The sequence below is a fragment of the Solanum verrucosum genome, unplaced genomic scaffold (genome assembly GCF_900185275.1).
Source record: "Solanum verrucosum unplaced genomic scaffold, falcon-dt-bn FXZP01000093.1, whole genome shotgun sequence".
Lineage (NCBI taxonomy): Eukaryota > Viridiplantae > Streptophyta > Magnoliopsida > Solanales > Solanaceae > Solanum > Solanum verrucosum.
In genome coordinates, this window is record NW_026020065.1 from 2028336 (window position 1) to 2052497 (window position 24162).

The following is a 24162-nucleotide window of genomic DNA, read 5'->3' on the forward strand; positions in this document are numbered from 1 at the left end:
CTTCCTCAATGATCCTCTCTTGGAGTCCATCCACCATAGATACACATAATCTACCTTGATATCTCAATACACCATCTCCCCCTTGTTCAAAAGCTAAAACTTTTTGCTTATGAACATTTGCCTTTAAGTCTAGCAAAATGGGATCTTGGTCGTGTTTTTCTTTCACTTCTGACACTAGTGATGATTCAGCCCCATTCGTCACCACTATTCCTCTTTTTGTGGAATCCATAAGTCGGACTCCTAAGCGTGCAAGCCTATGCACATCCTTTGATAAATCTCTCTTTTCTTCCTCAACATGGGTGGTACTACCCATAGATAACCTGCTTAAAGCATCAACAACCAAATTAGCCTTACCTGGGTGGTAAAGAGTACTCATGTCATAATCCTTGATTAATTCTAACCACCTCCTTTGTCTGAGATTAAGCTCTTTCTGAGTGAACACATTTTGAAGGCTCTTATGATCAGTGAATATATCAACATGAACACCATACAAATAATGACGCCATATCTTCAAAACGAATACTACAACAGTTAACGCTAAGTCATGGGTTGGATAGTTCTTTTCATGAACTTTCAACTGTCTGGAGGCATAAGCTATAACTTTGTCATTCTGCATTAAAACACAACCCAAGCCAACTCTAGATGCATCACAATACACAACAAAACCTTAAGTACCTTCTGGTAAGGTCAACACTGGCAGTAGTCAACTTTTTTTCAATTCCTGAAAGTTTTTCTCACAAGCTTCAGACCATTGAAATTTCACTGTTTTCTGAGTCAACTTCGTCAAAGGTGACGAAATAGACAAGAAACCCTCTACAAACCTTCTATAATAGCCAACCAAACCCAAGAAACTCCTAATATCAGTTGGAGATGTGGGTCTAGGCCAATTCTGCACTGCCTTTATTTTCTAAGTATCAACTTTAATTCCCTCTCCAGACACAATATGGCCTAAGAATGCCACAGACTCAAGCCAAAACTCACACTTAGAGAACTTGGCATACAACTCCTTATCTTTCAAAGTCTGAAGAACTATTCTGAGATGACTAGCATGATCTTTTTCATTCCTTGAATAGATTAGTATGTCATCAATGAAGACGATAACAAACATATTTAAATAAGGTTTGAAGACCCTATTCATAAGGTCTATGAACGTTGCAGGTGCATTGGTCAAACCGAACGACATGACCTTAAACTCATAATGACCATAACGTGTCCTAAATGCTGTCTTGGGAATATCACATGCCCTTACTCTCAACTGGTGGTAGCCTGATCTGAGGTCAATTATTGAGAAATAGGAAGCACCCTGAAGCTAATCGAAAAGATCATCGATTCTCGGGAGAAGATACTTATTCTTGATGGTAACCTTATTCAACTGACAGTAATCTATACACATCCTAAGAGAACCATCTTTCTTTCTCACAAACAAGACCAAAGCGCCCCAGGCGAGCCACTTATAGATGTGGTACGCTTCACACCGATAACTAGGACTTTATAGACACGGCTTCAAAGACTTCCTAGGACTCTTGAACTCTGTGCTTTGATACCAAGCTTGTCACGCTCCGAGCCTACACCCTGGACATGGCCGGCACTCGAAGACCATTGTTGGCCCCAAGCGAACCCTTGGCCTGGCTTACTTAACTCGGCGGACGACAATACTCGTATAATTACTTAAAGAAATGATATCTTAGCCAAAATGGCAACTCAAGTTTTAAACGATACAAATGAAATGAATAAGACTAAAGAACTAACATCTGATTGTCTATGAAGCCTCTAATAACAACTGAGATGGATGTTGGGATAGACCCCACAATATCCTAACAAACTAAACTAGAAAGCAATGAAATGGATCCTTCGGAATGCAAGGAGGCTCACCAACAGACTCTGAACTGATCACTGGATAAACGATGCGCCAGAATGCCGATCTTATTTTTCTGTGTCTGCATCATAAGACGATGCAAGCCAACTGGCATCAGTACATTGAATGTACGAGTATGCGATTTGGAATGATAAAACAACATAGGCTAGAAAGAATCTGAGAGAAACTGAAGAACTTACATGGCTCAACTCAACTCAATATGATTGAACTCATTTCAATATAAAGCTGTTTAAAAACAAGTGCAATATAAAGAAAAGTTGTTTAAAAATCACCGTCTTGGAACAAGTCCGCGACGCGGAGATATTTCTAAATAAATACTCGTGAAATTTAATTTTGAGACAGAGGAGTCCGCGTCCTGTTCGCGATGCGGAGTCAATTTTTGTTCACTAGGGGAACAAGTCCGTGACGCAGACTTGTTTAACGAAGTCTGCTCAACTTTTTCCTTCTTTATTTTCCAGCCCCAATTCACCTAAACTTGAATATTTTCCTCAAATTCATTTTAGAACCCGATACCCAACGTATGTACTAAAGAACCTAACTCAAGGTAACTCTAAAACACAATGTAAAGATCTTAGAAACTCCATAATTCAACCCAATTCAAGAACAACATTCAAATTCTTTTAGGACGAACTGCGCTGAACTAAACATGTTTGGCGCTTGGGTGAATGAAACCAACGCTATGAGAGACTCACATACATTGTAGGATCAATTCCTTGGCGAATCCACCACCAAAATTGATCGTTCTTGGCGAATCTTGCTTTTCTTCTTCTTCTTTCTCTTGTGTTCTTTCTCCAAAAACCCTAACTCTAATTTTCAAAAGCACCAACTGAACTACATTAGTCTTGACCCCAATTATTTTACTAACAACGGATTTAATTAATTGGGTAAAGAAAAGACCAAACTACCCTTTAAAAATCCGGATTGGGCATTTCTTTATTTGAACTGCCCAACTTCCAAAGGACGTAACTCACTCATCCAAACTCATAATTGGGCAAAATTGGCGGCGTTGGTAAGATAATTCAAAGAGCTTTCCAAACATATCTGAAACTACACCTAACTCATCCTGATCTAGGAGTTATGGCCGATTGAAGTTGACCAAAATCTCAACTTTAACTTACTTAAAATTTCCAGATTTCCTTATACTTTCCTAAAATGATTATTTCAACTTCTTAGCTTCTTTATAGCTATTTCAAGTTGTGAGATGTTACATATATCCTAATCACAACTTTTAAATTCACATTTCAGATCAAGGTAAAGTTAAGAGGAATGTTCCAGAAAGTCCTATCGAGTCATTTTGAGAAGTCTTTTGCAATCATCTATAATTTGTTTTTAAGACTTGAGTAAATGAGTATGAGAATGAGGAGAGTTGAGTTAATGTTTCAAAATGAGTATAAGGGAACTACGTATTCTTAAGTATGTAATACTTTTGCATTTAAAAGAGAGAAACACCAATTTCTAAATGAGTTTATGACGAGTTTTGAGCATTACCTCTTTTAAGAGGATCTTTTGAGTAATTATCTCAAATTGAGAAAGAGTTATGTTTTAAAAACATATGAGCATGAGTTATATATTATTCGGAGTACTATTGAGCACCGATATGGGATGAGTTTAGACAACTCAAAATTCCCATAAACCATGTATGCCAACATGGATAAAGGATCATACTTTTTCAGATGATTTTTTTATTGCTTTTAAGCATAGCTTAGTGGATCCACTGAGTTGAGGATGTTCTGTACCCCGACAAGGTATAAGACAGTTCTGGCAGCGTGGGCGAGACAATGTATCATCACGTACCTCATAATGATGATTTTTGATTAGAGAATCTCCCAAATAAGAGTAAAAGAGTTTATTATGGTATTTGTATACATTTTGAGTGTTATCTACTATTGTCAAAACGTTATATATTTGCATATTATTACCTTTGCTTTCATATTGAGTTGATGTGAGTATGCCTTTCCTTTCTATCAGTTCAACTACATATATATGTTTCAATTTTCCCCTTACATGCTCGTACATTCAATGTACTGATGTCATTCTACTTGCATCTTTTCATGATGTAGATATAGGTGTTCAGGGTCATCATCAGGTGGTCCGTTGATATCACTTGCATTCCAAATAGTTTTGGTGAGCCTTTTTGCTTCCGGAGGGTTCCACACCTAGACTTCACTTTATTAGGATGTCGTGGGTTTTGTCCTGATTTCCATTCTAGTATTTAGAGGTTTCATAGACAGTAGTAGTTGAGGAGTCTTTTTTCCCATTTTTACTTGTTGAGGTTTTAAAGACTTTGAGTTGAACATTTATGTTTATTTGAGTATTTCAGACAGTTTTGAATTAAACTACTTTACTAATGAGATCATATGAGTTAATGTTTGCGTCTGAGTTCCTATGTTGTTAAGTAAGTCTTCCGCTGGGTTTTAGTCAGGCCAAGGGTTCGCTTGGAGACTAACAATGGTTCTCGAGTGCTGGCCACGTCTAGAGTGTAGGCTCAGGGAGTGACATATGCGACATGTCAAAATTTTAAAATTTTAACATTGAATTTTTTTAATTGTGGATTATTCCCTTTTATTTGGTGTTCTTTCTTTCTTCTTCTTTCATGGCTACTTAAACATGTATACGAGCTTCTAACAATTGACAAGCTTTAAAATAATAAGACACAGTTCCCACCATGTCTGAAATAATCATTATTTTAGTACTAGTAACTTACTAACTTATAATTTTGTATGATCTTTATGATTTGTTGCTATCCACAAGATCTTTAGAGGGTTAGATAATTAACTTGAAAATACCATAACCAATGTGCCTTATTTGTTCGATAAAAAATTAAGGCCTAATTATATATAATATAGAAGTATGTTTGGTTCGCTTTACTCGACTATTTTATGTTTTTTATATTCCTAATGTGGTCTATCATTAAGTGAATGGATAATTTGATCTATGGTTAGGGTTCTAGTCTTATTGAAAATATTCAGAAACATTAATTTTGAATCCACTAAATACTTTTGTCTATGAAAAAAATATCAATGTACATGCCTTTTAATCGTAAAGAAGTAACTTCTTATGACCACTATAGTAATAATACGACTCTAATCTTGGAAAGAGTTATGATCGAAATTTTACAGAAGCATTCACCACTAGAAAATGTTATGTTGGTTTTTATAGTGATACTTCTCCTTTTACTTAAACACCTAGAGGTGCCTTTTAAGATATATTCTTCAAAATGCAACACTTCTTTGCAGCAAAATGATAAATTGTAACATTGAATCAAGAAGGGATAACACAAACAAAATATTTTTAAAATATTCAAAAGTCACATGAAAAACACAGAAATGAAGATTCTTTTATTTTTGTACATTTTCGATAGTATAGAACCAAACTTGTTTACTTTGAAAAATAAGGATACTTTTGTTTATCGGAATATTTCAATGATGAAATTTAGATTATATATATTAACAAAAAAAATTAACCAAAAGTTCTTGCAGATGCAATAATTTAGTTTTCATATTATAGTCAATTTTATATTATTCAACCTTATATTTAAAATATTTAGAATAAATCGTCCTAAAAAAATAGAAAGGGAATGATAAAAATAACAAAAAATATACAAAATAGAACAAAAAAATCATGTCAAACTCTTTCCATTTTTGTTCATATATGAAAAAACTCTTGATAAAACATCATATAATTGAAATCTTATATTTTATGGTAATACAAAAATTTCAGAAATAGCAAACATAATAGACATAATAAGGCTCTATTACTATAGTTTTGATAATTGCATTTCATAACTATAGTTGTGTTTGCTATGGCGGCTATGATTTGTATATTTCTACCCGTTTGTATATTTCTCTTGTGAATATACAAATAGGGTAAATATATACAAATTCTGTATTTATACATTTAGAAAATTTTCAGAACTCCGTTTGTATATGTCGCTTGCCAATATACAAACATGGTAATTTATTATGATTTTTCATTAATCGTATACAAATAGCTAGAGTAAGCATATACAAAATTCTGAATTTATATAATCAGGAACCAAATTATATTAATTCTGGATTTATACAAATCAAGCGAATAACAAGAATTGAAAACTATAGCCGCAAATTATAATTTTCTTAAACTGTAACTATACTACCTAATATAGGCTAAATGTTTGTTATTTTGGATAATTTTCAAATTTCATATATGACAAATAGATTTAAGCAAATAACGCTCCATAACTATAGTTTATCTAATTATGTTTCATGACTATAGTGTAGTTTGCTTTGGAGCCTTAAATTTGTATATCTCGATTTTTTTGTTTTAAATTTATACAAATATTTTAAAAAATAAATGGATATATTAACGCTATATACGGTAACTGAATTTTTTAGAATCCCATGATTCAAGCTAATCGTTTTAATAAAATATTTTGTCCAAAGTGAGTTCTACTACGATACTAACACCAATATTTATGCAAATTAATTACTATATACATGTATATGCATATGTATAAATATACAAATATTTGTATAAAATATAGAACTATTTGTATTTGTATATAATTATAAATTGTATATGTATATGTATATATAAGGTATATGAATATATACATTTCGGGTTTATACGAATATTCTTCATATTTGTCTAGATCTAATGAACCACCTCTTGTTTCCTCCTTCAACTAGTTTGATGTTGTTTGCCTTAGCATTATTGATAACTTGTTGCAATGCCATTGGGTCATTCTTTTTCTTGGATTTCCACTCTTGAATATATTTTCCTCTTCAATTTTTCTAGATTTTGCAATAGACCCTGCATTGATTCCAAAATCTTGTGTTAAACCCAACAAAAAGAATGGATGACGATGATGTAGATCAAAGTGACACTACTTCAAGGAGGCCTTTCACAAGGAGTCAAGCTAAGGATCTTCAAGCATTGCAAGCTTTATGGATGAAGATGGAACCTTTGGAAGGCACCAACATGGAAGACTTGAAGATATTTAATATATTAAGTGCTCTACCATTTTAATTACCTTGTAATTAAAATGAAGGGCAATTGAGTCTTTCTTCACTATTTTAGTTTTTAGTATAAATAGTAGATATTAGGGTTTCATAAAGGTTTTGGGACATGTTATGCTTCTTGTGAGAGTTTGGAAGCCCTTTGTTGAACTTCAACATTTTGTCCTAGAATTTGCAAGTAAGATTATTACTTTCTTGAGGATTCTAATAGATTATGTGCTTTTATTTCTCAATTAAGTGGTGTTTTTGGTTAGTTTCACCATTACATCTCTTAGTTGCTTGAATTTAATTGTGTCTATCTCTTTTATCTAGTTTTTTTTATTTCTATTTTATTTTTATCTTCTTGTTTCACATCAAATTGGTATCAGAGCAAGGCCGAAGAATTGTTCCTACAATTCTTAATCTTTGAATTGTTTAATTTCTGAAATCTGAAAAAAAAATTGCCAAAAAAATAAAAATAAAAATTGGTTGTAGTTGATGAATTTGAGAGTTGGTTGATTTCTTTGAGCTACATATTGTTTGTTTCTAGCTGAAAACCAAAGAATACATGACAAAAAAAAAATGAGAAGCCATTGTTAGGATTTGAAGCTTTGAAGCTTTTAAGAAGAAACTTGAAAATGGGTTTGTTGATTTGTTGTTTGTTTGTAGAAATTGGTGGTCAGAACTTATTGATGTAGTTGTGGAATAGTGTTTTCCCGAATTTGAATCCATTTGATGGAGTATTAAAGGAGATTAGTTCAAAACACAAAAAAAAATAAAAAATTGACCCACTTCTTGGAGAAGAAGAACAACAACAATATATATATATATATATATATATATATAGCTAGTTTACTTTGAGTATTAGTTCATACTTAACTTAAGCTAGTTCTTGTTCGTGCCAATTCTTTTTATTTTATTTTTGTTTTCTTTTATTTTGTTGAATGCTTATTTGTTTCCATGTCCTTTCTTGATTTACATAAACTCCACTCCATCCAGAAGAAGTAGTACCACTTGTGAATTATTTGACGGTGTTGACTCTCAACCTTGGGTTATTCAAGAGTGGTAAAAGGCAAGAGTGAAGTGAGTTCATTGGAGGGTAGCCTTAAAAGCCTTGGCCTTAGAGTAATACATCAGAGTGAGTGAAAAAAAAACGAGTGGAGAGGATCTTTTTCTACTTACTCTTTATTTCTTTTTGTAGGTACAATGACTCAATTGGAGGGAGAACCCTCTAGCAAAATGGAAATGATGCTTCAACAACTATTGGAAGACATGAGAGATATGAAGGGAAAATTGGAAGATGTGGATAGAAGGGTGAGAACTCAAGATATCGCAAAGCAACCACTTGAGATTTTCAATCCTAGTGGTCAAAATGATGAGGGATCAAGTAAAACTCCTCTTGATGCAACTCCATCACACTTAATTGTGCAAGATACCCTATCTCCTAATGTCACATTACTAACGAAGGCTCACAATCAAGTGACACTTCCAAAGGGGGGGGGGGGGGGTCAACAAGCAAATCTTCCACCACAAGTAATTAGACCTCAAATAAGGGCCCAACATAACTTGAGAAGCATGATTCTTTTGATGGTGATAATTATGGCTATGGAATAGACGATCAAGCTCAACAAGAGAGGTTAGGTGGGAGAGGAAGAAGAGGAGGAAATGGAGGTTGGCATCCGATTGATGGTAGAGAATACAATCGAAGGAATGATGATGAAAATCGAGGATTCAACAACATCAAGGTTACACTTCCATTTTTCAAAGGAAGTAGTGACCCAAATGAATACCTTGATTGGATAGTGAAGCTTGAAAGACAATATAATCTCAACAATGTAAGCGATGTTAAAAAAATGAATTATGCTATAAGTCACCTTGAGGGTTTTGCTTCCACATGGTGGGAGAAAATTGAAAGGGATGCTTTGGTGAATAGAAATTTTGTTACAAATTGGAATGACATGAAAAGAAGAATGAGAGAAAGATTTGTGGGTCAAAATTATGAACAAGATACACTCAAAAAGTATTACAATCTTCAACAAGGAAGCAAGAGTGTGGAAGGGTATTATGAGGAGCTAGAGCATACTAGGCTTCGAGCTAATGTCAATGATGGAGAGATGAATCTTGTGACAAGATTTATCTCGGGCTTAAATAAAGAGATAAGGCAGCCATTAGATTTGCATCGTCTTGCTATTTTATATGAAGCTTATCAAATGGCACTCAAGGTGGAGAAACATCAAAAGGAGAACAAATTAAGAGTGCAATCTTCTTCTTCTTCATGGGCAAAAAATAAAGAAGTTTGGAAATCATCTCCTACTTGGGACAACTCCAAAGGTGCAAAGCAAGACTTCAAGTCCAATTTTGACAAAGCCAAACCAAAGATGTACCACAAGGATTTAGGTAACAAATCTAAACTTGAAACTCCATATAAAATAAAATGTTTTAAATGTCAAGGATATGGACATAAAACAAATGAATGCCCTAATAGAAGAACTATCAATGCATTGAATGATGGTGGTTATCAAACGGAAGATGAATCTAAGGATGACCATAGAGAGGATGATAGTAGTGATGAATTTATGGGAGAAGGGGATGGAGAAGAAATTAATGATGATGGAAAACTTGTTCTTGTTGTAAGGAGGAGTATGAGTGCTCTAGCGAGGGAATTTTTTTTTCATAATTGGTGTAGGGTTCAAGAGCAATTATGTTTCTTTATCATTGATAGTGGAAGTTGTGCAAATGTTGCTAGTGTATCTATGGTGGAACAATTGAAACTTCCAACAAGAAGGCATCCAAAACCTTATAGGTTGTAATGGCTCAATGAATGTGGTGAACTCAAGGTGACCAAGAAAGTGTTGATAAAGTTCAAGATTGGAAGCTACCGTGATGAAGTGCTTTGTGATGTTGTACCTATGCAAGCTTGTCATCTATTGTTGGGAAGGCCATGAGAATATGATGTAGGGGTAAAACATGATGGAAAGTCTAATAAATATGCATTTGTTAAGGATGGTAAAAAGCACATTCTTAACCCTCTTTCTCTTTTTCAAATGGGAGAGGAATATAGAAACATGGGAGAGTTGAAAGAAAAACTTGAAAGAAAAAAAAGAGAGGAGAGTAAGGGAGTGAAAAATGATATTTCAAAAGAAGGAAAAAGAGAGGTTGAGAGCTCAAGCGAGAATGAATTATCGCAAAAAAGAAGAAGAGATGAGCAAGAAAAACAAAAGGTCAAAGAAAAAGGAAAGATGTGCATGATTTTACAAAATCAAGAGAGCATGAAAGAGCTAAACATTGAGAATGATACTCAAGTCATACTTAATAAACCTAAAGGATACTCCTTGTTTTCTAATAGTGAACTAACATTTTTATCTTTGCCAAGTGTTGTTTCTTCTTTGTTGCAAGGTTATGAAGATCTATTTCCGGAAGAAATGCCTAGTGGAATGCCTCCTTTGAGGGGAACAAAACATCAAATTGACTTTGTACCGGGTTCTTAACTACCCAACAAAGCCGCTTATAGGAGCAACCCTCAAGACACTAAAGAATTGCAAAGACAAGTTGACGAACTTTTGGAAAAGGGATTGATAAGAGAAAGTTTAAGTCCATGTACGGTGCCCGTGATTCGAGTGCCCAAGAAGGATGGTTCATGGAGGATGTGTGTAGATTGTCATGCCATTAATAGAATTACGGTAAAATATCGACATCCTATTCCTAGACTTGATGCTATGCTAGATGAATTGTGTGGTTCTACCTTATTCTCTAAAATAGATTTGCAAAGTGGATACCATCAAATTCGAATGAAATTCGGAGATGAATGGAAAAACGCTTCCAAAACTAAATTTGGATTATATGAGTGGATGGTGATGCCTTTTGGCCTAACCAATGCACCAAGCACATTTATGCGACTAATGAATCACGTACTTAAATCGTTTATTAATGATTTTGTTGTGGTTTATTTTGATGATATTTTGGTTTATAGAAAGTGCTTGGATGATCATGTGCAACATTTGAGGTTGATTTTTGATGTGTTGAGAAATGAAAAGTTGTATGTGCTACAATCCGGTCTCGAAAACTAAGGTTTCGAAATCAATTTCGCAACTTTGGCAATTTTGTACATGTTTTGGAAAACTGAGTAATTTGGAAGTCGCCACGTAGTTTTTTAGGAAAAAATTAAGAAAACCATTTTAAAAAGGAGTATTTGAAAAAAAAACATATTAAATAAAATCAGAGTCGGGTAAGTGTTCAAATAATTCTCTAAGGAAGGGTTTAGGCATCTTGGAGAATCCGCTAACACGCGATTGACCGACGGATTTAAAAATTTGGCTAACTTTGTAAAAAATGGTTCCTTAATTATAAAAATCTCATTTGAAACTTAGATTAAAATCTCTTAATACTTCTAAAAATCTCAAGAATAATCCTAACTTAAAACTTTTACCCATAGTCATGTTTTGAATCATACAATTAATTCTAACTCATAAACATGGATTAAAGGACCTTGTTTAACAACTATGAAAGGATATTAAAGATCCTTAAGTCATTCACACAAAATCCTAAGTTAAATTAAAAGACAACTAATTTATTTTAAGAAACTTAACAATTTTATCATATTCAAGCGTTTGAGTCAAATAATCAACACAATAACTTAAGCGTGGATTTGAAAGCTAATACTAACTATGAAAGAATATGAATAATTCTCAAGTTAGTCTTGAAGCTTAGATTGCCTAACTTAAAAGAGGTTTTTAAAAATTTGAATGCTTAAATAAACAAATGACGAGATGGGAGAGCCATTAAAAATCTCCAAAGGATTCACCTAAGTTAATGAAAAAGTTAACATAAGTTGGCATCAATGACAATAATAAGAAAATATAGACAAGACAATAACTAAACTGGCTGGATTTTCAGCCCATATCAAGTCCTTTTTGGGACTATATTGCAGATCTGTTGCTTCATCAATTTTGGGTTTGCAACCCAATTTCTACTTCTTGCTTAGCGACTGCTGGCGTTACTATGTAAATTGGACTTGTTAAAGTCCAATAATACTCAATTTTAATCCCTTTGGGGACTGCTGCTACTGCTTCGGTTAAATTGGGCTCTGTTAAGTCCAAATTGCCAATTTTTAGCTTTTGAGAGTGTTGTAACTCTGCTATTGAGTTGCTGCCAGTGGTTTGGGTTTTAACCCATTAATATTAGCTTCCCTTTCACGTCTCGGATGAGGTTGACTCAAAAGAGAGGAGTATGCAAGAAAGGGGAGTCCATTGGACTCAAATGGATGTCACATGTGCAAGGAAAGAAAGAAAAGAGATTAATGTTCTAATCAACATACAAAAATATTAAGGAAAATGCTTCAAGAGCTCGTAGTGATTAAACCAACGTAAGAAAAAAAAAAGGTGGAGCACAGAAACTAAAATTTAACATTTTGGAAGAAAAGGAAATCATGCAACATTTTTTAGCAATGGACAAAATCTAATACAAAATGACACAAAATAAAATAAAATAGTGACACTATCACATACATGGATGTGAACACATAGAAAGTTAATCTCTCTCTTAATCAAGGTTTAGAAGCACATTGATATTTAGACATTAAAATAAACTTTATTACAATCAGCCACAAGTGACAAAGTGAAAACATTGAAATTTAAACAAGAAATAACAATTTTTCACTCTAAAAATATTTTGTCTAATCTAAAATATCCAGAGAACTAAAAAAAGCTTAAAATCTAATGAACACTTCTTTCTGTAAACTTTAAAGAACCTGAAAATAATAACATTCAACACAAGCTTTCTTCTCTAAACTATTATCCAAAAGCAGACGTCAAACTTAGGCATACATAGACCAAGATATTAAAGGAATACAACTAAAGCAAACTTGAAAGAAAATCTATGCATGTTTCTATCAGTAGTGTACTTCCAACAAGACAAATAAATTTTAAAAAAATAAATAACTTATGGAAAAAAGCAGAGAACAAATTTTCGCAACATGATAAATGTGTAACTTTAGAGCCAACAAGCTCAAAATAGCATTTTCAGACTAAGCAACCCAATGTTAAAGAGCACAACTTATATTTCTAATTATATGCATTCAAACATGGTAGATGGAAGGGAGGAAACCATTAGTTGTATAGCATGAATTCAAACGGCATGAGAAGATAAAACAATAAACGGACTAAAGAGCATACATTCCAGGTTCATGAACACAACCAAAACATGATAACAAACAAAAGGTAAATGGAAAGGGTCTAAAGATTAGATTACGAACAAATCACATCTTTAATCTAAACTAACCAATCCGAACTCATCAAGAACAACAACTAAAGCACACACTAAAGGAAATCATTTTAGCTATGGAAAGCGAAGCCGAAACTAAGAGCTCGACTTAAGATCGACATAACTTATAGAATAAGAATCTAAAGAAGAAGTTGTTCAATATTTAATCCCCATAATCTCAAAGATTGGCATAGTAGTCATGTGCATATCAACATCTAGACAACTGACTATTCAAAAGAGGTTAAACATAAGGGCTATCTCACATAAACAAGAAGATATGATGCTAGCAACCATCCCCTTTTCGACAATATGAATTTAATAACAAACAACATAAAATAGAGAACTGGACATATTTGAAACTTAAAGAGAAATATAGAAAAAAATATAACTTCAATGATTCAGCTAAACATTATCTGCAACAAATAAGCTGTTTTCATAATACTAAGATGTTGGAAAGCAAAAACCAAATTTCTAGCAAATACAACAAACTAATCTGATCTCGTTACACAACAAAAATAAAATATATATATTTAGAAGAAGAAAGAATTACCTTTCGCTGAGAGAGAACTGGGATGACGAGTGGTAAACAACGAGCTTCCACCACCAAAGGAGCTTTTCCGAAAAGCTTGGATGAAAACTTCAAAGACAGGACCTTATGAAAAATTTAAACCTTAAAGCTTTGGACTATCTAAATCGATTTCTTTGTAAACCTTATATCTCTCTGTATGTCCCTCCAGAACCCCCTATTCAGTGAAATAACATGGGTATTTATAAGGAAAAACTAGGGTTCGAAATTTGGGAAAAGGGTCGAGAAGTTGGATAAGATAAAGGCCCACAAATTTGAAAATTCCCTCTCAAATTCTCTCCAAGGACGGAAGAATATACCAAATTGATCCTCATTTCAAACGGATTGAAATGAGGTGGAGGGTTTTGATCGATTGAGCGTCCTTGAGATGCTATGTGCCTCAATCTCACGCCACAAGGATGAAAATGTGTGCTGCTTTTACTGGAATCACGGCTGGAACAGTACTATCAGAGAGGGGCGTTGAGGAAGAAGACAAGAAAAGGCAGCGTACTGCCTGTTGCCGCTGCTTTCCGTCCGTTTCCGTGAGATTTCTATATGCTGTTGTTTGCCTTCGTTGTTTGGGATAGTTGTTGAACTCTTTGTTGAACAAAACAAATTGGCCGGGTTAAGGGGAAATGGATTGGGTCGAGATTATTTAGAGTGGGAATTGGGCTGGGAATTATCGAAAGCTTAAGGTAGTAATGGGCTGATTGGGAACTGCTGGAAGCGAATTGAGCTGACAAAATGGGCCCAAAACTTGGTCTCAAATGGGTTTAAGGTATGGTAAGAAAAAAGGTTAGATCTTTGAGTTTAAAAAAAAAATAAAAAAAATAGCCAAATTGAGTTAAATTAATAAATCGGCTAAAACCTAAATAAGACGAATTAATATTAATTAATTAACGAGCTTCTTAATCTTAACGAAATGAAATAATTAACTTAATTGTAAACTACTGATTCAAAATTATAACCATAATTTAAACTAAACGAATTTAATAAAATACTTACTAGAAATTAAAATCATTCTGAAATGATTTTTGAAATGTTTATAAAATATACTAATTATCTACAAAATTATATAAAACATAAATATTACTCAAAAATTATAAAAACAAAAAAATTGGTTAAAAGTAACTTGAATTTTGAATTTTATAAAAACTAATTATTTCAAATCATTTGGAATTTAAGAAGCTCGGTGATTAACCTACATTATTGTGGAGGTCCAAAATTGAATGTCAACAACTGCCCCTCGTTTGACTTGGATTGATGAAAGAAATTCGAGACAAATGAAATTGACCAATTCAATTTTGACCGACCACATCTTCATCTTTTCGGAAAGGGATTTGGGTACGGACTTTAGGAATTATGGTTGAACCCTGGAAATGGTTTCCTACATATCTCAGGTTATATGAGAATTCAGGCCACTTGTAGTTCGATACACTTGATTTGACGCACGATTCTGAAAGAATTCAAGAGTTATCCCAATATCGAATTATGGAGAAACCGGAATGCTCGGGATTGGAGTAATGACAGAATTGTTGGAGTACAGTCGAGTTTTAAACATTGAGCCCGCCTACATATCCCTAAACTCTGGTAATCAGACTGCTTGTAGTTCAACTCAATCGGTTGAAAATGAAATCTCGTATGTAGAAATAACCTTTAGCTTAAGGATGAGTGACAAATTAATTGAGCGTGGAAAAGAGGCTTGCAAACATCTCAACTATGAATGTGGGGCCCTTCACACCCATATGTAAGAACATACATGGACATAACTTCCAAAGCTCTAGGTATATTGTCACTCGAACTTGAAAATTTGCCTCGGTTGAGAGTTGAAATTTTCACTGAAGGCAAAACTGAAACTATTAAACCCAAGAAAATACACACACGCCTTAGGATAGGGATGTGGTTTGATTGTGGTGGAAGTCGCTCATCAACTCGCGTCCTAAGAGTTTGATATTCCTCTTTGGACTATGTCCCAGTTCGCTGCTAAGAAAAATTTTCCACGTTGTGTTGCGTCCTATTTTGACGTAGTCCACTTCGTGTGTTTCAAAATCTGGAGAAAATCGTCAGTAGAAAATGTAATATAAATACAAATATAATTTGTGCAAACCTGGTTTAATATGTCATACTGAAGGAGATGACGATTCAATTTCAAGTGTATTTCTTTTGAAGGAAGTAGTGATCTAAAATGGTGTGTAAATTCGAATGATGTGATGATTCGATAACATTATATAACGTGTCACGTTGAAGGAAGTGACTCTCCAATAAAAAATTCGACGTGTCACGTTAAAGGAAGTGACGCTCCAATAAAAATTTAACATGTCACATTGAAGGAAGTGACGCTCCAATAATATAACATGTCACGTTGAAGAAAGTGACACTCCAATAATAATTTATTGTGTCACGTTGAAGGAAGTGACGCTCCAATAATATAACGTGTCACGTTGAAGGAAGTGACGCTCCAATAAAAATTTAACGTGTCACGTTGAAGGAAGTGACTCTCCAATAATAATAATTTAACGTGTCACGTTGAAGGAAGTGACTCTCCAATAGTAATTTAACGTGTCACGTTTAAAGGAAGTGACGCTCCAATATAATACCTTAATGATAAAGAACAAATCTCAAACATAGGGAGCAAGGTTATAACATAGTAATTTGGTTAGCTCCTGGTAGTCTGTGAAGCCGGTAACATCTCTAGTTGTCATTAAAACTTTGTCGTCCCTGCGCTTTTAGAAAATTGTTAGTTAAGAATAGAGAGATTAACAAATGTCAAGACTTTTTAACGCATCATGACGATCTGGTAGCCATAGAGAATGCGGGATTCTGGAAGAACATTTTGAGAACTTATAACATTGAAACAAGGTAATAATGATCAATTTAGAGATGTCACGTAAAATGAGTCCCTACTTTTAGTTTGGAATCTCTTACTAAAGAGAGATTTTCTTGAAAAGGAATGTATGAAACTTGAAGTTGAACGGAGATTTTGAGAACTTTGAACTATTTCAAAAAGTTTCCCCTGTTTCCAGTCCAAGGGTAATTAACTGAAATAATTTGTAAAAAATGAAAAATGACTAATTCAAAAACATGCTCCAATTTCCTCTAAGGCCTGTAATTTGAAATAGTACGAAGACCGAATCCTTATATAGGATTGCCTATGTATCTTGCTGGAACAAGAAATCAGGTCTGGCGTAGTTCAAACCTGAAACTTAAAGAATTCCTCGAGAGAAAAAAAATGAAATTTGCCTTAAAAGGGGTAAAAGATTTGAAATAACGAAAGACAAATTTCATCAACGCAAAATAGAGGATAAGATTCAGCTTCCTGGACTGGATCCTCGGTGTCGAGAATCCTTCATTATGAAATTTTAAAAAGGTTGGCTCCTGCCATTTTTCTGATGAATATCTGATTTGATCATTCAAAACTTCAGAAGTTCTTTTGAATTTTTTCCTTCAATTCTGGTAATGAAACCTGCGAAACTCAGTCGTGAGTTAGTAACAAAATAAAATTATCAAAGTAAATGATATAACAAAAGATAACTTAAGGATGAAGTTGTTCAGCTTATATTAGTCTGGATAACGTCTTATGGACTTCACCATTGTGCCAAGCTATTCCATTTGTAAAATTGAAACTGTGTAAGTCATAATAAAGCGAAAGGAAATTGCAAAAGATGAGTAAGAGCAGAAATCATCTAAGTTATGACGAGGCCACTGTGGGTCTAATGATGCCTTGTCACTTTGTAGTTCCTGCATACAAAGAAAAATTCTTAGTTTTGAGAGACTAATTCATGTTGGCATTGCCTTGCCATCCTGATGCTCCTTTGCCTTCTGGATTACAAGCTTGTTTGATCTTGAAATGTCTCTTGATGGAATTTTTTAGGACCTCCTCAAATATTTTGCCCCGGTTTAAGACATAATATAACTTTTGAACTTTCTGCAGTTTTCAGTTGAATTTTGAGTAAATCTAAAAAATTCAGCCCCAGTTGTAACTCTTAAGTGATACTTGATACTGACTTGTTGGAAAAATTCCTCTTCCAACGAATTTTGAGATCATCTCAAAATTCTACCCTATTTTTCATTATAAAGGGAAATGAAAATCTTACGGGGAATATGACCGAACCGATGTGGCGCCTACATATCCCGTTGAGCAGGAATCAGGTCAAACGTAGTTCCAACATAAAGAGAAATTGAAATATTTTTGATAATGCGACCGAAGCCAGTGAAGGCCGCCTACGTATTTCATTCTTGAGAATTTAGGTCGAACATAGTTCAAGTACAAGAAAACATTAAAAAGGGATAAAGGGGTGACCGAAGCCGACATAGGCCGCCTACGTATCTCATTCTTGAAAATTCAGGTCAGACGTAGTTCATTACAAATGAAAAATGCTTACAAATAAAATCCCAACAAATGATAACAAAGGAAACAAAGCGATAAAAATGCGATTACATGAAAATGAAACAACAAACTCCAAATGCAAGACTAAAAGATGCCAAAAGTGCGACTCTCAGGAAACTTGCTTCTTCTTTCAACTGGTTATGCCAATAACTACTCCTTATGCTTGGGTAGTGGATAGGTGTTCACATTCGGTGGAGCTTGAGCAAGTTTTACCACCTCGTTGTCAATCAGATCTTGAATTTTGTGTTTGAGGGTGATTCATTTCTCTGTGTCATGTCCAACAACTTCTGAGTGATAAGCACACCGCTTATTTGGGTCATACCACTCGGCTGAAGTATTCACAGTCTTGGCTTCCACTGGATGAAGTATTCCTGCCTCTTTCAATCTCTCGAAAAGTTGAGTCCGTGTCTCACACAATAGAGTGAACACTCGGGGAGGTTTTTTCTCAAAATCGGGACGAGGTGCATTGTTTCGATGATTTTGCATTGGTCGTGGAGGACGAAATGTTGCTTGATTGTTGCAAACATAGTATTGTGAACCAAGATAGCCTGGAGGTGGTTGACGGTTATATGAGGTAGCTCCTCGGGTTGTTAACATCATAACCTCTTTCTCTTTTTCCTTTCCAAATGAACCAGTTTGATAGGCCCTGTTAGCAAACTTAGATAAGGTGTAACTCGTTATTCGGCCAGTGTTGAGACCGTCTTCAATCATTTCTCCAGCCTTAATAACTTCAGCAAATGTCTTTCCACCCATTGTCACCATTCGCTCATAATATTCTAAGTCTTGAGCTTGAATGAAGTAGGTGATCATTTCTGATTCCTTCATGGGTGGGTACACCCTAGCAGTTTCTTCCCTCCAACGAATGGCATATTCTCGAAAGCATTCAGTCGACTTTGGTTTTAGCTTGGTAATAGAGATCCTATCAGGAGCAATTTCAACATGAAACTTATAGTGATCCACAAAAGCATTCGCTAGATCATCCCAAGTACGCCATTTAGTCACATCTTGTTTTGAGTACCACTCCAAGGTTTTTCCAGTCAGACTTTGATTGAATAACTCGATTCTTATCCCTTCGTTGTTTCCAACGCCAATCAACTTTTCGCAGTAAATTTTTAAGTGAGAGAAAGAGTTTCCTGATCCACTGAACTTTTCAAACTTTGGAATTTTGTAACTGGGTGGAAGCTCAACCTCAGGGAATGTGCACAACTCTTCATATCTGACACTCTGGCTACTATCGAACCCACAAAGACCTCTCATAGCATTTTCTAAGCTTTTCATCTTCTTATTCATCATTTCAGCATCAATTGATTTTGCATCATTTTCAATTTCAACATAGTGATTAACATCTTGGCGGTGAAACTCATGAGCCTTGGTAACAGGTGGAGCAGTGACAAAAGTGTACACTGGCGGAGCATGATGTGTTACTGTTGGAGCTTTTGGAGGAGCAAATGTGTACACAAGAGGAGTATCCTGAGTTAAATGAGGGAGGGGAGCACTTTGAGTTTGCTGAAAGGTGGTAAAATTATCTCTTTGATTGAGCTCACTTGAAGTTGGAAACAAAGGTGGCATGGGACCTTTTTGGCGAGCATCAGGTGGTAAGTTCTGAGAAGCAGCTTGGTATTGTGTTATTAGGAGGTTCAATTCACCAATTCGCTGCTCTAGACGAGCGATGACTTCCATGGGTGATTCTGTTGCTATCGAGGCGCTAGGATTAGCCGCAATAGATGAAGTAGGGATCATTTCAGACACTGTGGGGCAGGCACAGGGCGGTGACCCCATCATCCCAGACCACACCGACACTGTCCCAGGCTCCTCTTCTCAAGCAGCTAATGTTGCTCCTAGTTCTTCTCGATCCACACCACAGTTAGGAGCGACGGTTGTCCCGATGGCCAGAGTACAAAAGTTAGAGGCGCAGATGGCCACACTGCTGCATCACATCCAGCCTTGGATGCAAAAGTCGATTGCCGAGCCGAGGCTAGAATGGAGCGCATGATGGAGGGGATGATGGACCGTAAGGTCCTGGCGGTTAATAAGCGGCTTGATGCCTTTGAGTTGCCAGTCCTCGAGCGATCAGTTCCGGCTACAGACTTATCTGCTTTGCAGGCTGACATAGCCAGCCTCCGGACTGAGGTTGATGATATTCTTGCTGCACCTTCAGTTGAGACCCAGGCTTCCCCTACTGCGCTGGCTGATGATACAGTGCTAGATGCTCTATTCAGTGGCATCGCCGAGAAGGGTCCTGCACCGACAAATGCCAAGGGCAAGCGACACCGCTCTCATTGCACGGAGGAAGAGAAAGCTCAGAAAAGACAGTGTCGGCAGGAGAAGGAGGCTAGGAGGGCTTCGATCGCAGACGAAGAGTTACGCCAGCAGAAGGCGCGTGAGAGAGCTGCAGGGGCATCGAGCTCTGCCCCAGTTGCAGAGGCTCAGCCTATTTTGAGAGGCGTTACGAGCACCACTGATGGTGCGGAGCGTTTGATAGAGAGCACTATTGAGGGTGCTAGGATTGCTGAGGTGGGCACTACTGAGGGTGCCCCCATTGATGTTCCAGAGGGCTCCGGGAAATCGGATCCCCCTGCTTGTTGATGATTCACCGGCGCTTTCCGCCACAGGTTTGCTTCACTCAAATCCATTCACTTTTACTGTCTATGTATGCATTGTGGTTAATTGCATCTATTTTTGTTGGGGGTGGGGTAAATGGATCGTGAGTGATAGGGTGAAGTCTGAGTAGCCCAACTCATGAATCCTCTCTTGGGGTTTTCTTGCCTGTGTTCTTTTACCCCAAGAGACTGTTTATTTTTTGTTGAACCGGCATGTCTTAGGATTGTGTGTGTAGAAGCATGATACAAAATGAAGCATGATGGCTTAGGAAAAATGATACCCGTCTGATTCTGGGTTGTATGCTAGAAGTAGGCTACGATTTGTTGATTGTGTTGGCTCTGAGTATGACATAGTAACAATCGACCTGATTGCATGATTAAACCTGAAACTTGAACTGGTTAATCTGATAATCTGATAATGAAACTATGTGCCAAGAGTGGGTGAGAATCATTGATTGTTCAAACAGTTTTGTGCAAAACTAGAACTTGTTCGGTTAGTCCTGCTAAGACAATTCAATCTAGAGGATAGGAAGTGATCATAGGCCGTTGTTCTGAAAAATCCATAAATTGCCTAGAAGGATTCAACCAAATGAAATAACTGTTCTCTTTGATCCAACTTTGAGCCTAAAAATAAACCATTTCTTTATAAAACCCCGAACTCACTTTCCCATAATCTACTATGTTGGCCCGGGTCCCTCCTTGGACATGTGCACTTTGACTTAGGCCAAAAGCCTAAGTTGAGGGTGGCTAATGTAAAAAGTAACTTCAATCTTGGCCCTGACCTGACATCGGGTATTGTGCACCTCAACTAACGGAAAATCCATAAGTTTAGGGTGGCTATGAAAGAGGAAACTGAAAGAAAAATGGGGATAAAAAAAAAGAAAAAAAAGAAAAGAAAAAATGGGGGAAACGTAAGGAAAGGATGTGAATTATTAAAAGAGAAAAGAGCAATAAAATAAAAGGAAATTGAGCTACAAAGTTTAAAGTCACTTTCGTGGTTGAAGAAAATCAAGGGAAAGCGGTAAAGCAATAATATGACAAAAATAGGGCAAAAAGAGGTTAAAAGCCTAGTGTAATGACAAGGAGGGCAGAAAGTCACTAAACAGTACCCAAATGTACCACACCTGACCCTGAGCCGACGTTACAAGCCAATAAAGTCCTATAGTGATCCTGGAGTCTAGTTTGAAGAGTCTGAGCAGTGAAAATAAGGGCAATCTTATGGCAGTAAGCACTAACTGTATTTGAAATTACTTCTGAGCGTGAGTGTTGAATAAATCCTTGTACCGTGAATGAAATTAAATTTTTGCGAAAAGAGGATTTCGTTTGAAGTAAGGGCACTAGTTCCATTGTTGGAAAGTTGGTACCTGGGTGACAGTGAGAAGGTGTCTGTTGTGTGTCAGTTGTTTGGTCTGTTCATGATGTGATCCACATGAGTTGGCTTGTCGAGTCTAAGAGAACGAATGTGCACCCGAACAATGAGGAGGTAGAGAGCCATGTGATTGTTTGAGTTAGAAATGCTTGCTTCTATACAAGTGTCGTTTAGAGTTCTAGTGCGTCGCTTGAGGACAAACAACGAATTTAAGTTGAGGGTGTTGATATACCGTGAGTTTACGGTATTTCTAATACATTTCACTTACAAGTTGTGTGTGTCTAGGGCCTTTTTATATTGGTTTTTATGTGTTTTATCATGTTTTGCAGGAAAGGTGTTCAGGCGCGGAAGTTTAGAGACAACTGAAGGAAATGCAGAAAAAGGCATCCACGGAGGTCATCTACGGACCGTAGGTCCATTCACGGTCCGTAGGTGATGACCGTAGATCAGCAGGAATGTGTTGAGGACAAATCAGGGAAATCTGACCAAGTGTGGAACCACGGTGCCCATTGACGGTCCGTAGATTGATCTACGGACCGTACTGTTGATCCGTAGAGTAAGACTGCGAGGGTTCTAGTACCTGATTTTTGAAGATTCTAAGTATGGAGCTACGGAAGAGATTGACGGACCGTCCGTGCTGCTGGTTCGTCGTTTGCTTCAGAGAAGCTGATTGTTTGATGCTGAAATATTTTCTAAGTCCCGAGTGACGGAAGGGACTTACGGACCGTAGATCCATCGACGGTCCGTAAGTCAGTCTCGTGGATCGAAGACGCGTACCTGAACAAAACTTTCCTTAATTTGTTTCCTTTTTTATTTAGGATTTGTTTTCTATAAATAGGACATGTAAACTTCGTTTTTGGGGGTTAGACACTATTATTCTATTTTTGCTTTGTAACTTTGGAGATTAATTTTGCAACCCTAGCAAGTATTGATTTCCCAAGTACGTTTTGAAGATTTTGGCTTTGCAATTCAAGTTAATTTTCTGGGTTTAGTATTCTTGTCACGACCCAAGCCTAGGGCCTAGACGTGACATGGCGAATGAGGAGGGACTTTAGACTCCACATCATTGACTCTCACAATATGGTACAAGCACCCTTTGGAAATCAACCTATGGGCTTTAATGCAAGAAATGAATTTCCCCTTCACCACAACATCCCGGCTCTCCCACTCAAGGACGGGTTCATTAGGAAATCGGAACTTGACTTTACGAGTCCTACAATCAATAGAGGCATAATATGCATGCAACCAATCCATCCCAAGAATAACATCAAAATCCACCATGTTCAACTCAACAAGATCACAAGGCAACAACTTATTCAATATGCAAATCAGACAATTTCTATACACTTTTCTAGCAACAATAGAGACACCAATGGGAGTAGATACTTCATATGACTCATGCAACAATTCCGACTTGACATGAAATTTTCTAGCAATTAAGGGGGTAACAAAGGAAAGGGTGGCACCCGGATCAATCAAAGTATAAACATCAAGATCAAAGATTTGCAACATACCGGTCACCACATCCGGAGTCTCATTAACACCTTGTCTACCATGCAAAGCATAAAATCGATTGTTCCTTGGGGCACCACTTTGAGAAGCACCTCTACCCAAAGGAGTAGTGTTAGCACTTCGGACCTTGTTGCGGATCTTGGGACATTCAAACCTCTTATGACCCACTTCTCCACATTCAAAGCAAGCACCCGAACCCTTCATGCAAGGACCACCATGCTTCCTCCCACACTTAGGGCATACATCCATAGAACCCACTTCACCTCCCCCTTGAGGTCTAGGAACATTGATAGCAAATCCCCGGTTGACATGAGGGTTTCCTCGGCCTTGATGAAATCTAGCACCCTTAGGGAACCTATTCTCCAATCGGGCCCTCTTGGCCTCGTGCCCCCTTCTCTTCCTCAATTTCTCCTCCTCCATTTGCTCGGCATAAGTCATCAACCGAGACAAATCCATATCTCCAATGAGCATAGCGGACCGACACTCCTCACTAACCAAGTCGGATACACCCATCACAAATTTGTTCATCCTCGACCTAGAGTCGGCCACCAAGTGAGGTGCATACTTGGAGAGTTGGACAAATTTGAGGGCATACTCCCTCACACTCATAGCTCCTTGC

General features: G+C 36.5%; 2 protein-coding genes across 2 annotated transcripts in view; both read right to left on the reverse strand.

Moving 5' to 3' along the window:
* Nucleotides 1-24162, reverse strand: part of LOC125823662 (uncharacterized) — a 608951-nt gene that overhangs the window by 87391 nt on the left and 497398 nt on the right. The gene's annotated exons all lie outside the window — the stretch shown is intronic.
* LOC125823608 (uncharacterized) lies at nt 18321-19841 on the reverse strand. Its single transcript, XM_049502954.1, has one exon. The coding sequence runs from the start codon at nt 19839-19841 to the stop codon at nt 18321-18323; it is 1521 nt and encodes a 506-aa protein (XP_049358911.1).